General features: G+C 37.9%; 1 protein-coding gene across 6 annotated transcripts in view; it reads right to left on the bottom strand.

The window, feature by feature from the left end:
- The window catches only part of LOC106065352 (cGMP-dependent protein kinase 1-like), a 206,452-nt gene that overhangs the window by 98,230 nt on the left and 91,487 nt on the right, over positions 1-16,735 (bottom strand). For 2 of the 6 annotated variants that reach the window (XM_056019960.1, XM_056019961.1), the window contains exons 2-3: positions 4,673-5,069; positions 3,411-3,709 (exon numbers count right to left, since the gene is read on the bottom strand). The exons of the other annotated variants lie outside the window; for them this stretch is intronic. In XM_056019960.1, the coding sequence (XP_055875935.1) occupies positions 3,411-3,709; positions 4,673-4,798 (425 nt within the window). In that variant the 5' untranslated portion in view covers positions 4,799-5,069. The remainder of the gene's footprint in view (positions 1-3,410; positions 3,710-4,672; positions 5,070-16,735) is intronic. 6 annotated transcript variants of the gene reach the window in all.

Raw genomic sequence — 16,735 nt, 5'->3', positions numbered from 1 at the left:
GGTAGTTTGGGGTAATTCGAATAGAAGCGTTTCTGGCTGGGAGATGGAAGCAAAAGTGATCCTTTTCACCTAAGGTACTGAACTGTTCTATAAAGTGATTTAAGTACTAGCAGTACACATCAGCCACGCCTGTTGATATGTTCCCAGGCTTTATGTAGGCTGAACATCCCTTTCTTCCTTTCTTTTTTTAGCCCGTGACTTATTGTATGTGTTAGAATGAAATGAAACTGCCCGCTCTCTTTCCTTCTCTCTCTCTCACTTTCTCTGAAACCCCTTTTGTTTTGTTACCCTGTATTTGACTTCATTTGGAACAGCCGCCGCTTCACACACAGCTGGGCTTTTGGCCCGTGAATTCTAGTAAATAAAATGAAATAACACAAGAGAGAGTGGGAAATAATAGACTTTAGATCTATCTTTTGATCCTATTACGAGTTTAAAAGGAAGCGGAAATGATGCAAGGCATATTAAAAACTAGTTGACTTCGAGAAAAAGAAATCCGTAAGACAGTTTAAGAGATCTGATTTGATCAGTGAGTGGTGTCTTGCAAATATAATATTGATAGGTCGAGGCTTTGAAATGTAAATAATAATGTCTTCCAGAATGGATTAGTGTCTTGACTTATTCCGTAACTATTTATTTGTATGGGACTGTTTTGTAATCTAGCCAGTCGCAACGTCTGCCCCTTGTTTTAACAGTTGTAGTTTATTGTTGGGATAAGCTGCTTCTGTCTTAGTATTGTCTGTCTGCTAAAAAGCGCCGAAACGACTAATTTTGCTCGGTATATTATTTTGCTTTTAAAATGAAGTATGCTTATTTTATGCTCGTGCATAAAAATCTTTTTAAAACCTTTTTCTTGTTACTTACATTGCCGTTACATAAATTCAATTCTGCAAATAGAGGTACAGCGAGCTAGGATAGCATTGTTACTTTTGGTCGAAAGCGTGACCTTTTGTTTAGTTTAATTAAATATGTATATATGTGTAAATCATTTTGTAGGAATAAGATTAAAAAGCATGTTTCTAGAATATTTGGAATGGTCGACAAAGCTCCTATTTTTTTTCTTAGTTTGTAAATGATAATGATGGTCTCATGTTTGGTAATGCAAACTGGTGTGAATGCAAAACTAGCTCTTAGTTGGTAACAATGTTAGAGTCTGTACGTCACAGTTGGGTCTCCGTAGTCATGTAGAATACTGCAATCTTGTTCAGATTTTGACACACATACAGATTATACAAAGGTCACGAGGACATAATGAACGCTCATTTATTTCCAACGAAATTTTTACCTCTGCCTGTATACAAAAATGAAGTTGATTACGACATTCAAGATGAAAATAGATCTGCATGTATGTCGCTCACATGTTGTTTTAAAATAAAGTCCTGCATGTATGTCGCTCACATGTTGTTTTAAAATAAAGTCCTGCATGTATGTCGCTCACATGTTGTTTTAAAATAAAGTCCTGCGTGTATGTCGCTCACATGTTGTTTTAAAATAAAGTCCTGCATGTATGTCGCTCACATGTTGTTTTAAAATAAAGTCATACAGCCTCCTTTTCATCTGGTAATCGCATGCTATATGACAAACACCCACACTCATAGAACCACTCTTCGAACCACACGCACTCACATTTACCCGTTAGCCCCTCACACTCTGCTACCCACACGCCTTGCAGTATGACCTCTTGGAGTTAAGTAAATTAAGCCAGAGCAGAGACAAATATAAACTCCCAATGAGCTTGTGTCTGGAATCCCTGGACTCTGCACGAGCCTGTGAGTTGGCTCATTAGTCTCATTAATTAGGTCATCTCAGGCCATCGCATTCACGCCGATGTTTGTGAGCACGCACACGCACACATACACACCAGGGCGGTGTTTTCACTTGTGAGGGTCGTTAGAGCAGCGATGTCATTTGATGAAGCCGTCTTATCCATTAGACAATTATTTAAATGTCTTATTCGAGTCCTGAGCAATCCTGTTATATCTAGCTCCCTTTTTTCCCCACTCTCTAGTTTTCTCTCTCTCTCTCTCTCTCTCTTTCTCTCTCTCTCTCTCTCTCTCTCTCTCTCCTTGCTAATAGGCGGCTCAGCACAAGCCGAAGAACGCGCCGAGGTCTATTAAAAATGCTGCTCGTCTAGCAATCTATCATCCTCACTGCGGCAGTCATTTGAATTGACCTCTGATCCTTATCCATGTCACGCTCTGGTTCAACACGTCAAGTTTGTAGGACATTAAATAAATAGTAAAAAGTAAAATAAAAAGTAAATATAAGATGGGGAAAAATCATATCACTTAATATTGAAAGCATGCAAAACAAATGTTCATCTTCACCAAGCGGTGTTCAACTGAAAGTGGAAAAAGGTATCAAACTGTATTCAAAGCAGTTCTAGGCGGGTGACTTCCAAGATGTGGAAGAACATTTTGAACCCCAAGAAGTCCTACAATGTAAAAGTACATCAAGCAGGAAAGACAATACCACTTCAAAGTTTACCCCCAAACAGAAGAGCTTCACTGATGCAGGTGTAGGGAAATATCATTGGAAGCTTGTTTGATTCCTTCCAGTAGTTTAGTAGGCAAGAAAGATAGGACGTTTTAAAAGACTTGATTTAGTTGTTGTTTTAGTTAAAGCAGTTTAAAACATAACTTCTGGCTTTAGCTCCAGGACAATGTAGGCCTAATTGATTACACTTGACATGCAAATGAAGAACAAATGAAAGATTTCAGTTTCCTTGGAAGAAAGCGATTGGATTTCTGTTGGACTAGTCGCTAAGAAGTTTCAAATTTACTTTTTCGTATCAAGTAAAAATAATTGCGAAATCGAACCAAATATTGTGGTTTTTGCATATTGAGATAAACACTGGAAAATGTCGCTATTTTTTAACTGGGGGGGGGACACGTTTGACCAACTCGCTTTTATTCAAGATGATAATAACCATTCATAAAACGTTTAGGTCGTAATTATCTCTCTTTTGAAGGAATTTGTGAGAGTCTACATCATGCTGTACAAAGTCTCAGGACAACCAATGGTGCAGGAAACCTTACAAATAGACCTATATAGAAGTACGTGCATATATAGTGTATGTATCGTAAAAACCAACTAGAAAAACGTTATTTAAAAAAACAATATGTACACAATACATATGGATTTATTTATTTTCACTAAAAGTGACATTCAAGATGAAAATAGATCTAGCTTAAGTCGTTAATGTCTAGACATGCACATTAATACATGTCATAACTCACCATTTTTTCAGCGTATTATTTGTGTTTCCAAATCAAAGATAGTGATATATTATTTAGCCAAAGGTCGGCCCTGTTATAGAATTAAAGAGGCCTTCCTCCCCACCCATGCATATCGCTGTTCTAATATACGCCCCTGTCTAATACATACAACAACAACGACGTAGTACTTACGCGTATGTTTTAGGGTACACCTGGCTTCTGTAACTCATTAAATGCTGGCTGTTGAAGGTGGTCGGCTCGGCTGAAATCGCCACGCGCTTAGTCCTTTCCTCTCGTAAGATGGAGCCGGCCAGGTCCGAGCACGCTCCGGCTCTGGGCAAACCGCCATTAGCCAAGGACGCTTGGGGCCTGAGCCCAGGGTTATTGGGTACTCCGAGGCCAGCATGGAGACCCTTACGATGAAAGAGTGGACTGTTGGCAGCGGCTGAAGGAAGCACTGACCTATACTTGTCCAATTCCCTTTGTAACCTCTAGAGTCGGGGTTACATGGGGGGATGGGGGGGGGGAAGGAAGAGGAGGAAATTTAATGGAAACGTCTTCAGGTCACATGACTTAGCTGAACTATATAGGCGTAAGACAACATTACACTAGGATTATAAAAACAATAACAAATAAGATCTACGTATACCACTCCCACTAGCGTGATGTTAGTTATTATTTAACTGTAATTATGATTTATTGTCATTGTTTGAATTAAATGTGTTTTTTAAAAGAGTGGCAATCCAAATAAATTAAAGGGTTTACTTCTAGATGTATTGAAAAAAAAATTATTAAAATTTGTTAAAATAGTGAAAAGTGATGGTGACAATTAGTTCTTACATTTATAAGAAACTAAATCTTTCAAGCTACCTAATTCCTTTTTTAAATTGAACATTATTTCATAGTTCAAATTCACCAACGGGAATATTTTTAGAGCTAGATCTATGAATGGGAGGTAATCTATTAGAAAAACTGCAGAGTTCTTTTTTTCCCCCAATCCTTTTAAAAAACAAACATGGGGAAATTAATGTCTTCCCATAATCCCCAACTTTAAAGAAATGAATAATCAGTTTGACGCCATCAGTCGACCCTACTTTACATAGGAATTTTAATCATTTTTAAATCTCACAAGAAATCCCTATATTCAAGGGATGCTCTAAGTCCCAGAAAGTTTTACATTTTGTAAATCTTAATAACTAAATCCCGAAAGAAGACGATAAAGTAGAGTTATCATCTAAATTCAGAAAGAAAACACAATGATGTAAATCTCATCAGCTACCCCAAGGGATGCTCTAAATCCCGATAGAAGACAACATATTGTAAATTTCATCAGCTACCCCCAAGGATTGCTCTAAATCCCGATAGGAGACGATATGATGTAAATCTCATCTGCTACCCCAAAGGATGCTCTAAATCCCGAAAGGAAACACAACACTGTCAATGTGATCCGCTACCTGAATCAGGCTCTCCTTCTCGTCCAGCTCTGTCTCCAACTCGTCAATCAATTCGTCCCGTTGTCGCAGCTCCTCAATCTTCTCCTGGAGGGCCAGCTGCAGGTCACGTAAGGTCCCCATGACCATGGTGGCATCAGTTCGCCGCCACTGCCAGGCTTGGGGGGTGGGGGGTGGGCTCTAGCACCTCGTCCGACTAGAGCGACAACGAAGGTCGAGCTGTTCTAAACTCAGGTCAGCTTGACATCTCAAGACCATGACCAGATGAAGAAAGTAAAACATGTGTTCATATCCGACATCCGGTTTTAATAAGTCGAATCATATGGTTCTAACTCGAGCTCATGTGTTGATCTTTCCTTTTTTTTTATCACAGTCATTAATTTTGTATTTCAAAGTTATCCTAAGAAAAAAAAAACAGTTCCTGCGAATCAATGCGCTGGGCACATGTTTTATTCTACGCATCAAAACAAACTCAAAACTCCATATGAACCCGAATTCTGAAACGTGTTTGCCATGATAAAAACATGAATTCCTTGTTTAAAATTTCCGCTAAAGTAAAACAAAAAGTACGTACACGAGGGAACAGAGTAGAAACAAACCTCATGAAATCGACACACATCGATTCTGTATTTGTTATGTAATTATGAAAGTTCACCGAATCAATCGAAAATGGGTAAGAATATTGAAATGTTCATTGTATCTGTGTATGTGCTTGTACTGAGCGCATCAGTGTCCGGTGTGTATGTGTGTGTACCTGCGTGCTTTACGTGTAGTGAAGTGTGTAACAACCCAGCGGTACCACAGTAAACTAACATAAAGTGTTAGCCTAAGATAAGGCCAAGAGGTGATGAAAGTCACGTGATAGTCACCTACATTCAACCGTTCATTCCCTTACGTTGTACTATTACCGTGAACTATCAAAGTATGGAGAGTAGAAACCAATAAGATCTACTGAAGTTTAGGAACGCTCACCATTGTGTGTGTCAGGTATTCCATTAGGTTAGATATATGTACACATTTCTGTCGGATACATTCTAGAATTCATAGCGTGAGGTCCGACACATTCCATAAACTAGGCCAACTCATTGAACTCTTAAAGATATTTTTTTGGGTGGCGATGGGCTACTCGACTGCAACTGCGAGGGTGATACTTCAACAAAATGTGATATTTTAAGTGTCAAGACTCTTTCTGCTCTGTTATAGGTCAGGGGTTGAGACATGCTTTGGCTTGAAACACTTTAATAATGAGTTCATGCAGTGGGAATAGAAGTAAGACCTGGTAAAAGAAAGGAAAATGCTGGCAGATGGACAAGGCAGCTTCGAAACAAATCCACAAGTGAGCCTAGATTATTTCTATGACCATGTACACAAAGGACTTCAAGACAAGCCAATAGTGAAATGCATTGTTCTAGTCCTAATCAGTCTCATTGAATTGTTCTAGTCCTAATCAGTTTCATTGAATTGTTCTAGTCCTAATCAGTTTCATTGAATTGTTCTAGTCCTAATCAGTTTCATTGAATTGTTCTAGTCCTAATCAGTTTCATTGAATTGTTCTAGTCCTAATCAGTTTCATTGAATTGTTCTAGTCCTAATCAGTTTCATTGAATTGTTCTAGTTCTAATCAGTCTCATTGAATTGTTTCAGCTGTGATCAGATTCATCAAACTGGTGTCTCATGCTCAGTGCTTAGTGTTGTAATATGCTTAAAGCTTAAATTTACAATTCTGAATCAGCTATATTTTTTTAAAAAGCTTTGTAAAAGTACTTTCAATGTGAAAAGAACTTTCTATCTGTATAATGATACGGTGTTAGAGACTGTTTATGACTTATTGATATGTGGGTGGCGTAAATAAAGATTTAGTTTCTCTGTTACACAGAAAGAGCAAAGGGAGATAATTTATCACACATGGTAACTAGACACAAGTCAAGGTTTATGAATGAATCTTTTTAAAAAAAACAACAAAAAAACACTAGACTTAGAAGAGGCTGAGCAAGGGAGATAATTCTCTCGGCACGATTTTCAATGGCATTTTGGTAGTTGTTATTTTTTAGCACTCTTCATCGCTTAGAGATAAAATATTCTCCTGAAAGATTAGCGCTGGTGGGAGAGACTGAGACTCATTCCCTGACGTACGCAGTGTTAATAAATAAATAAATACACTAAACTCTTGAGCTGGGGACTGCACGCAGAATGCGGAGAAGGCTTTGTTTCCCTGAGACAGTCAACGGAAGTAACACTTTGACACGCAGACTACCTGTTTAGTAGGAAAGTCTTTCTTTGTTCAACTTTTAAAAGGAGATAAAAGTTTGAAGATTGATGTCCAAGTGTGAACTCGACACAAGTATCGAGTGAAGTGAGATAGATCGAATACATCTTAAAACAGTTTCTGGAAGGTATTTTAAAAATGTGTACCAGTTTGAACAATTTTTTGTTAGGTTCCTGTAACAGTGTAACTTAAGGTTGTGTTGCAAATCGATAGTCTTCCAAACCAATGGGCGTGGAATCAAATATTTTTGTTTCATTAAGTTAATGAATACTAGATTAGAATTGAATGAGTCGATTCCGATTCTAACAGTAAAACTTTGGAAATGTGTTTCTCTTAAGAAACTTACATTGACTTTCAACTTGTGCTATTAGTTGTGGTAGAAATACTCTCGTCTGCTAGTCAGTTTAATTTCAACTTTCAACTTGTGCTATTAGTTGTGGTAGAAATACTCTCGTCTGCTAGTCAGTTTAATTTCAACTTTCAACTTGTGCTATTAGTTGTGGTAGAAATACTCTCGTCTGCTAGTCAGTTTAATTTCAACTTTCAACTTGTGCTATTAGTTGTGGTAGAAATACTCTCGTCTGCTAGTCAGTTTAATTTCAACTTTCAACTTGTGCTATTAGTTGTGGTAGAAATACTCTCGTCTGCTAGTCAGTTTAATTTCAACTTTCAACTTGTGCTATTAGTTGTGGTAGAAATACTCTCGTCTGCTAGTCAGTTTAATTTCAACTTTCAACTTGTGCTATTAGTTGTGGTAGAAATACTCTCGTCTGCTAGTCAGTTTAATTTCAACTTTCAACTTGTGCTATTAGTTGTGGTAGAAATACTCTCGTCTGCTAGTCAGTTTAATTTCAACTTTCAACTTGTGCTATTAGTTGTGGTAGAAATACTCTCGTCTGCTAGTCAGTTTAATTTCAACTTTCAACTTGTGCTATTAGTTGTGGTAGAAATACTCTCGTCTGCTAGTCAGTTTAATTTCAACTTTCAACTTGTGCTATTAGTTGTGGTAGAAATACTCTCGTCTGCTAGTCAGTTTAATTTCAACTTTCAACTTGTGCTATTAGTTGTGGTAGAAATACTCTCGTCTGCTAGTCAGTTTAATTTCAACTTTCAACTTGTGCTATTAGTTGTGGTAGAAATACTCTCGTCTGCTAGTCAGTTTAATTTCAACTTTCAACTTGTGCTATTAGTTGTGGTAGAAATACTCTCGTCTGCTAGTCAGTTTAACTAAAACAAACTATTGGACGTCAGAAGGTCGACTTCAACAAAACATTCCGTATGGTGATCTAACAAAAGGAATGAGAGACACTAGTCGTCCACTATTACGGTATACAGATGTATGCAAACGCGACATGAAGCTCTTCAAAATCGACACTGGCAACTGGGAAGAGGTGGCACTGGACAGATCCACATGGAGAGAGAGCATAAAGGAAGGGTCACAGATTGCAGATGTCATACACAACAGAAGCAGAAAGAAGGGTGAAAAATGCAAAGCGCCTGGTGATTATATATGCCCAACCTGTGACCGCAGCTGTGTATCAAGGATTGGCCTCTTTAGTCACACAAGAAGTTGCAAAGGGAAACGATTGTCTCTTGAGACGTATATTGCCACAGATTGGGCGGCATAAAATTGTGTGAGCTAAAGGTGATAGTAGTTAAACATCGGTGTGTGAAAGATGTGTGAGATTTATGTCAGATAAATTGGTTAGAGAGATGTGTGAGAGTTGTGAGATGTGGGAGAATTGTGTGTGAAAGAGATGTGAGAGTGGCATGTAACAGAAATGCGTGAGAGAGTTGTGTGTGACAGATGTTTGATAGTTGACATACGTTTGTCTATTTTTAACATTACTTACTATCAGAATTGGAGGCGCCGTGGTAAAGCGCTTGGCTTCTGAATCGGGGGTCCCGGGTTTGAATCCTGGTGAAGACTGGGATTTTTATTTCGGGATCCTTGGACGCCTCTGAGTCCACCCAGCTCTAATGGGTACCTGACATTAGTTGGGGAAAAGTAAAGGCGGTTGGTCGTTGTGCTGGCCTCATGACACCCTCGTTAAACCGTAGGCCACAGAATCAGATGACCTTTACATCATCTGCCCTATAGACCACAAGATCTAAAAGGGGAACTTTTTTTTACTATCAGAATAGCAGAGCGCCTATATACGTAAAGCCTCGCGCCCGAAAACTTCTAACCCTGCCATTGTTAAGCGCTAATACTTAGTGAGCATTCAGCAAGACTCGGATAGTCGGAAATTGGTTTTGTTTTTCTGCCAAGTGAAGGAATGGGTCAAATCTAGATTTCTAAATGTCACGTGCAGACGTCAGCTTAACCTGGCTGCCATGCATATTTGATCTACCTATTTTATTACTTAGAACATGTAATGGACGCACGATAGACATGTTAAGACTTATATATCCAATGACAAAATGTCACAAGTATTTTATAAGAAGAGTCCAGTGGAGTCATTTTTGGAACCAGTAGAGTCAGTGGACTAATTAGGGTCATGGGAGTCGGGGGGGGGGCAACTAACATATCGGAAAGGAGGGGCGCTTGATTACACACACACTTGTTGATCTATTAGTTTATAATGCTACCCACCCATTGCAAAATATATAGATTCTATCAGCCAGGTAAAGGACACAGCTCCAGGTGACAATGAGTGAATAAATAGAATATCGCATAATCGATTCGATATCACATCATAGATTCGATATTGCATAATAGATTCGATATTACATAATAGATTCGATATCGCATAATAGATTCGATATCGCAAAGGAGATTCAATACACCAGAATATCGAATATCGATTCATTTTAGCAGAACCGCTAATTTGATATCACAGAGTAAATATGAGTCGTCTTACTTTATGATCACTGAATCCTGATACAATTGTTTAGATCTAAAAGTAATAGGTAATGTATATACATTTTTAAGCTCGACGCCTTCGTATCATGTAGTAAGGGGTGTACATATGTGTGTACATATGTGTGTAAATATTTGTGTACGTATGTGTGTACAATAGTCTTTAATTTTCGCTATTTATTGACATTCGCAAAAATATATAATTGTAGCGAAAGTTACACTGTGACGTCAGTTTGTGTCAAAATAAATGTGATCATGACAGGAATGTCGATTCGATTCAAAAGTTAGATGTGTGTGTCAGAGAGTCAGACAGACAGACAGAGACAGACAGACAGACAGGCAGGGTGATTTTGTTTTCTTGAGATTTCAAATAAAAAAAAACTTGAAAGCCAATCAAGTCGACGATTTTTTTGTTCAAAATAAGAAACATATGAACTACATCAGTTAAGTATTCACTGAGGCCACATCATTTAATCAGAACAGCTGCCAGCTTCTAATATTAACAACAGAAAGTTGTAGATGTTTGAAGTTTAGTTAGTATATTCGCTATTAGTAATACCATACTCCATTTGTTTTCAAAGAAGGAGATCGGCCTGTTCATAGCAAGACCTACTGCATTTATAATGCCTAATTTTCGTGTAGTTGGCCAGCACTAATCTAGTTGGCCAGCACTAATCTAGTTGGCCAGCACTAATCTAGTTGGCCAGCACTAATCTAGTTGGCCAGCACTAATCTAGAACAACTACTGCTGATGTACCTTTTGTGAGTGTCTAAGAAATTCTTAAAATTGGTTGGACTGAAGGCCCCTGACACTCTTGACCAAGTGACCAGACATGATAGATATGCTCGACACTGAGCCCTATGTCCGAAAGTCTCCATCAAATTGATGATCATATAATCACATCCGTTTATTAGACACGAGGCCTTAAGCCAAACCCAGTTCCATCTGAGTTGGAAATCCGGAGGCCGAGATTCACGAGGGATTTTTTCTTATTCCTACACTGTACCACCACACGATGTGGCTAGGAAATGAGTACTCTGGGACAGGTGATTTTAAGGTATGTCGACCAATGCTAATCATAAACCATTACTGGTTTGGTGATATAACTTAGCCTGTGCAGCCATAAGCCTCGGTGTTTGTACACAAATATTTTACAGTCGTCCTCGACACTGTTGAAAAGTCAACTGCACTAAAATTATTTAAGATTTATAGATTTCTTAGCGAGAACCGGCGAAAATCCTTTAACTCTCTATCCAAAACCCTTTTTTTTTTCTTACTGGTGATGAATAATTTTGTTTTCAGTGTAGAGGTTTGACTTAGTTTTAAAGAACGCACAATGGATTCTTTTTGTTTCCCTAATCCACCATATTAAGGATTGCGTGTCAGAAGGGGAAAAAAAAATCATTGCATTGTGACGTCACTTCCTCTGGAAGCACACCTCTAGATTACGAGTTCTGACAGACCAGTAGTGGGGGGGGGGGAGAGAATAATCAGCCAAGCTTATCCAATTTTTGTCAAGTAACTTTTTTTTTGTCAATGAATTATCGCTGACATCTGTCATTGTTTTTATAACTCTTAAGCTGTTTTCTTTTGTAAGAGGTAAAAAAAAAGGATACCAGACTTGACCTTGACATTTCTTGCCGTGTTTTATGAGAGGAAAAATACAATGTTTTCTGGCGACATTTCCGCGAGTAAAAATAGTTCTTGAAATGAGCCAAAGAATAATGAGCTGAACTCGCATTCACTTATGTTTAAGGCCAAGTCTGCCAAGGGATTAGAGTGACCAGACCAATTACCAGCAGCGGATACATGCCCTCCCCTTTTCATTTTGTTTGTGTCCTCATAAAGAGAAATCAAGGGTAGAACGTTTGCACCCGACTTCATACATTCGGGGGGGGGGGCGGTTGGTTGTAGCTTTTTTTCAAACAACACCCTGGTAAGTAACAACTTTATAGAATTGTAAGCGTGCCATTAGAATCCATTTTGAGAAGTGTTTCAGCCCATTGGTTTTGGTTTGCTCCTTCAGACTTGAAAATTATTACATGCTAGCCCAAACCTCCCGCTGCCAGGTGTGGAATTTGCGCCAGGTAGGGTTCAAACCCAGGACCATGAAGAAGACAGTCAAGAGCGCAAACTGACTACCATGCTTCCATTCAACAAGTCAAACTGATTAGTTTCGTTTAGACTTGTTGGTACAAGGAAAACAAAAAGTGATCCAAATTGTTGTATGGTCTTCAAAATGTCTAGTCCTAGTCCGTTGTTACTTTTTCTGTCATCAAGATTTGTATTTCTTGTATCAAAATCTTCACTTTGGAGAAGTCAAAATTAAAAAAAAAAAAAAGATTCATTTAAAGAGAAAGAATGTAATCATTGTGCACTTTTTGACCTGCGCTGGTGCCTGTCTATTTTTAGAAGTCACGTGTAGTCGTGATCTCGAGAGATGATTAAAGCCCGGTTGAGGGGGGGGGGGTGAGTACCAAATACTAGTGGATCAAGCTAACCACAACAGGACGTGCAGGGCGGTGTGTTTACGGCAATCGGAGGCATAACCGTGTGGGCTTAGTTCAAATCCGTTTGGAGATTTTGAATTTCGAAGAATCTGTTGTTGTTTGTTTGTTTTTTTTGCGCATCTAGGTTTAGATTTAGGGATCAAAGCCACTTCTTGACATGAATTTAAAACAAAAGATAAAAACAAAGTCGATAAAAAAAAAATTCACGTCAGGACGAAATAAAGAGAGATAACTTTTCAAATGCATTTTTCTATATTATTTAGTATCAATAGACTTTCTTTTTTCTTCAATAATTTTCGTGGGTAGAAAATAGATCTCATACAAAAAAAAAACAGTCTATCCAAACAGGAGCGCCCCGAAAGTTATTGTCACCTACTGAGAATTACCCACACCGAATCGTTCTACTCCCAAAATATCTGTATAACTTCTCGTTCTTTAAGCGTCAGGCAAGGTGTCGAGATACTGTTGGAGTTCCCATTGAAGACCAGGCGGTCTATGGGGCAGAGGATATTAAGGTCATCTGTTTCTTTTAGCCAACGGTTAACAAGCAGGGTGTCATGTGGCCAGCACAAGGACCAACAGCCTTTACTTTCCCCCAACTAAATTTGGGTAACCATTAGAGCTGGCTGGACTCAGAAGTTCACCGAGATTCGAACCCAGAACCCAGGTTCGGAAGCCAAGCACTTAACCATTCAGCTACCGCAGCTTTTAAAAACTGTCTGCCTTTACGGGAGCAAAGTTTTTTGTTTTATTTTGGTGTCACCTCCACACGGGTCCTCACCCTTTGAACCAGCTAGTGACCCCAGTAGATCAAAAACAGGTCTCCATCCCCTGGCTTTTCCCTCTATTAGAAGAGAGTTGTTGTTGTTTCCTTAGAAGATTTAACCAATAGAAGTGTGGATTCGATTCAAGACATTAAAATATAGCGAAGTTAAATAAGTATTTCAAAACAGCAAAATCGCTTCTGTAAGATATTTAAACTGATCGGCCCAAACATAGACACAATGTAAGATATTTAAACTGATCGGCCCAAACATAGACACAATGTAAGATATTTAAACTGATCGGCCCAAACATAGACACAATGTAAGATATTTAAACTGATCGGCCCAAACATAGACAGTTTTCAAATTAATGTAAGTAGGCACCAAAAAAATAATAAATTAGCAAACTGTCTTATTCCTTTGAGACACCTCGGACATTTCTCAGCACAACAGCTGATAAGACAACGACACTGTTTTTATTTGAACTGAAACATCTGCCAAGACACCTTGAGACCTGCCAAGACATCCGAGACCTGCAATAAACTTCGTGTCTAATGTGAATAAAAGTCATTTCAATGTCTGTGTGGACCACTGGCAAGGGACGAAACAAACAAACACCTTTTTTTTTAACCTCTTCATATCTCGGACAAACATTGATATCCCAGAATGCTTCAAACAAAAAAGGAGTGATGAGAATTCCTCCCCAGGAGTTGGGTCAAAGTTCAACAGTCTTCTTCTGTTAACATAGTTAAGCCATTACCGTTAATGAGCCTACCTATGTGTTAGGCTGGAAATTGATTCCGAGTGAAATACATTTGGATAGATCAGTTGTGCCCTGGTTGTAATTTAATGAACACTGTATCTGGAAGAAGTCGACGACTAGCAGACTATAGATACAACCTTGTGATCTACTCTAAATACATTCTACACAGAACTCAAGAAGTTCTGAACTTTCAAGTGCTGAAGTAGAGACACGTATACAATGTACTAACACACATCTTGTACTAACACACATCTTGTACTAACACTAATCTTGTACTAACACTAATCTTGTACTAACACTAATCTTGTACTAACACACATCTTGTACTAACACAAATCTTGTACTAACACTAATCTTGTACTAACACTAATCTTGTACTAACACACATCTTGTACTAACACTAATCTTGTACTAACACTAATCTTGTACTAACACACATCTTGTACTAACACACATCTTGTACTAACACACATCTTGTACTAACACACATCTTGTACTAACACAAATCTTGTACTAACACACATCTTGTACTAACACACATCTTGTACTAACACTAATCTTGTACTAACACTAATCTTGTACTAACACACATCTTGTACTAACACTAATCTTGTACTAACACTAATCTTGTACTAACACACATCTTGTACTAACACTAATCTTGTACTAACACTAATCTTGTACTAACACTAATCTTGTACTAACACAAATCTTGTACTAACACACATCTTGTACTAACACACATCTTGTACTAACACACATCTTGTACTAACACACATCTTGTACTAACACACATCTTGTACTAACACTAATCTTGTACTAACACAAATCTTGTACTAACACAAATCTTGTACTAACACTAATCTTGTACTAACACTAATCTTGTACTAACACAAATCTTGTACTAACACACATCTTGTACTAACACACATCTTGTACTAACACACATCTTGTACTAACACACATCTTGTACTAACACAAATCTTGTACTAACACTAATCTTGTACTAACACTAATCTTGTACTAACACAAATCTTGTACTAACACAAATCTTGTACTAACACTAATCTTGTACTAACACAAATCTTGTACTAACACAAATCTTGTACTAACACTAATCTTGTACTAACACTAATCTTGTACTAACACAAATCTTGTACTAACACACATCTTGTACTAACACACATCTTGTACTAACACTAATCTTGTACTAACACTAATCTTGTACTAACACTAATCTTGTACTAACACTAATCTTGTACTAACACAAATCTTGTACTAACACTAATCTTGTACTAACACTAATCTTGTACTAACGCTAATCGTGCACGGTTCCATGTATCACACCCAATCAGATGAGTGTCAACTCTGCTTCCTTGTCGAGCAGATCTCGGAGGTCATGTATGAAAGACTTAGGAATGGAAATCCAAGACTTTGTACCATATTCGGTCGAAAAAAAAAGTCGTAACTTTTCCGGAGATTTCATTCTTTTTGTTAATCAATCTGCAACTTTGACCCGTCATCTGTAAAGTTAGAGTGAAATATATCGAATCCCCGATAATTATTGTTTATTAACATTATTGTTTAGATTTTTATAGGCACCGCGAGCGACTTTTTATCATTGTACTACCACTAAAGATTTGAACTTTATTACTGTAGCCTGGACAAAGACCGTGAATCACACTTCAGCACTTCTATTCATTCCACAAAGTAAAAGATAGACAATTATTATGCAGACTTCATGTTTTCCTTGTATAGCATTGTCTACAACATCTTATTCAAGTCAATATTCGAAGAGATGAAATTAATTGATTCCAGTCTATTGGCGCCATTTGGTTTTCCTAAGAACTGCCAAGAGCGTGTCGCAGCGTAATCTAGTTCTTGGACACAGAGAAATTTCAAATATTATTTTCCTGCAATAATCTTGAAATTAAGTTTCCCAATTAATCACTCGCTCTATCGGTTCCCTAAAATGTCACGGGTTTGGTTGAGATAAGGTCTGGATGATAAAAGTCTATTCAGTCTGTGTAGCACACATTGTAGTAGCGAATAGGTAGCCACAACATGTGGCTAGACAATTTATACAAAACATGTATCGAGCGTAATACTTTTATAAAGAGCTGCTACAGTTTAAACTCAAAACTCCCTATGGCTACGCTCATAGAATCTGCTGACTGATGTATGGATAGTCTTAAATTGAAGAGGGGGTTAATCGTAAATTTCGGAGGAGGTTTTTAAATCAAAATCTTCCTCAGGTATGCTCTTGGACTTTGGGGATTGTCGTTTGCATTTTTTGTTTTGTTTTGTTTTATAGACGAGGGGGAATCGACTGCAAAATCCCCTGGTATGGGGTTTTAAACTCAAAACCCCCTTGGCTGCGCTGGGGCAAGTGATTGTTTAGTATTAAAATTTCACCTAAAATAAACAAAATCAAAGCAAAAAATCGGTTACTTAATTCCGATCCCCCCCCCCCTGCGGGGTAGTGGGGGGAACCCCCAAAACCTCCCCTGGCTACGCCCATGATAATAACCCAATTATCAGCGAGTTTAGTATGAAGAATAACGCCGAAGCTTTTCCTTTTGAAACATTAGGAAGTTTAACCTAGGAATTGTTGAAATAACTTGTTGAGTACAAAGAGAAAGCAGATAGCTCGAGAGTCTGGAGAACACAATTATGTATCAACACAAGTATGTATCAACACAAGTATGTATCAACACAATTATGTATCAACACAATTATGTATCAACACAAGTTTGTATCAACACAATTATGTATCAACACAATTATGTATCAACACAATTATGTATCAACACAATGTGATCAAAGCATTATATTTTTTTAACAGAAGGTTTTTTAATGTCAAGTAGAAAAGAGAAAAACAGATAAGGAATATAAATGT

This window comes from Biomphalaria glabrata, chromosome 2 (genome assembly GCF_947242115.1).
Source record: "Biomphalaria glabrata chromosome 2, xgBioGlab47.1, whole genome shotgun sequence".
Taxonomy (NCBI): Eukaryota; Metazoa; Mollusca; class Gastropoda; family Planorbidae; genus Biomphalaria; species Biomphalaria glabrata.
This window is presented reverse-complemented; position numbering and strand designations above follow the sequence as displayed.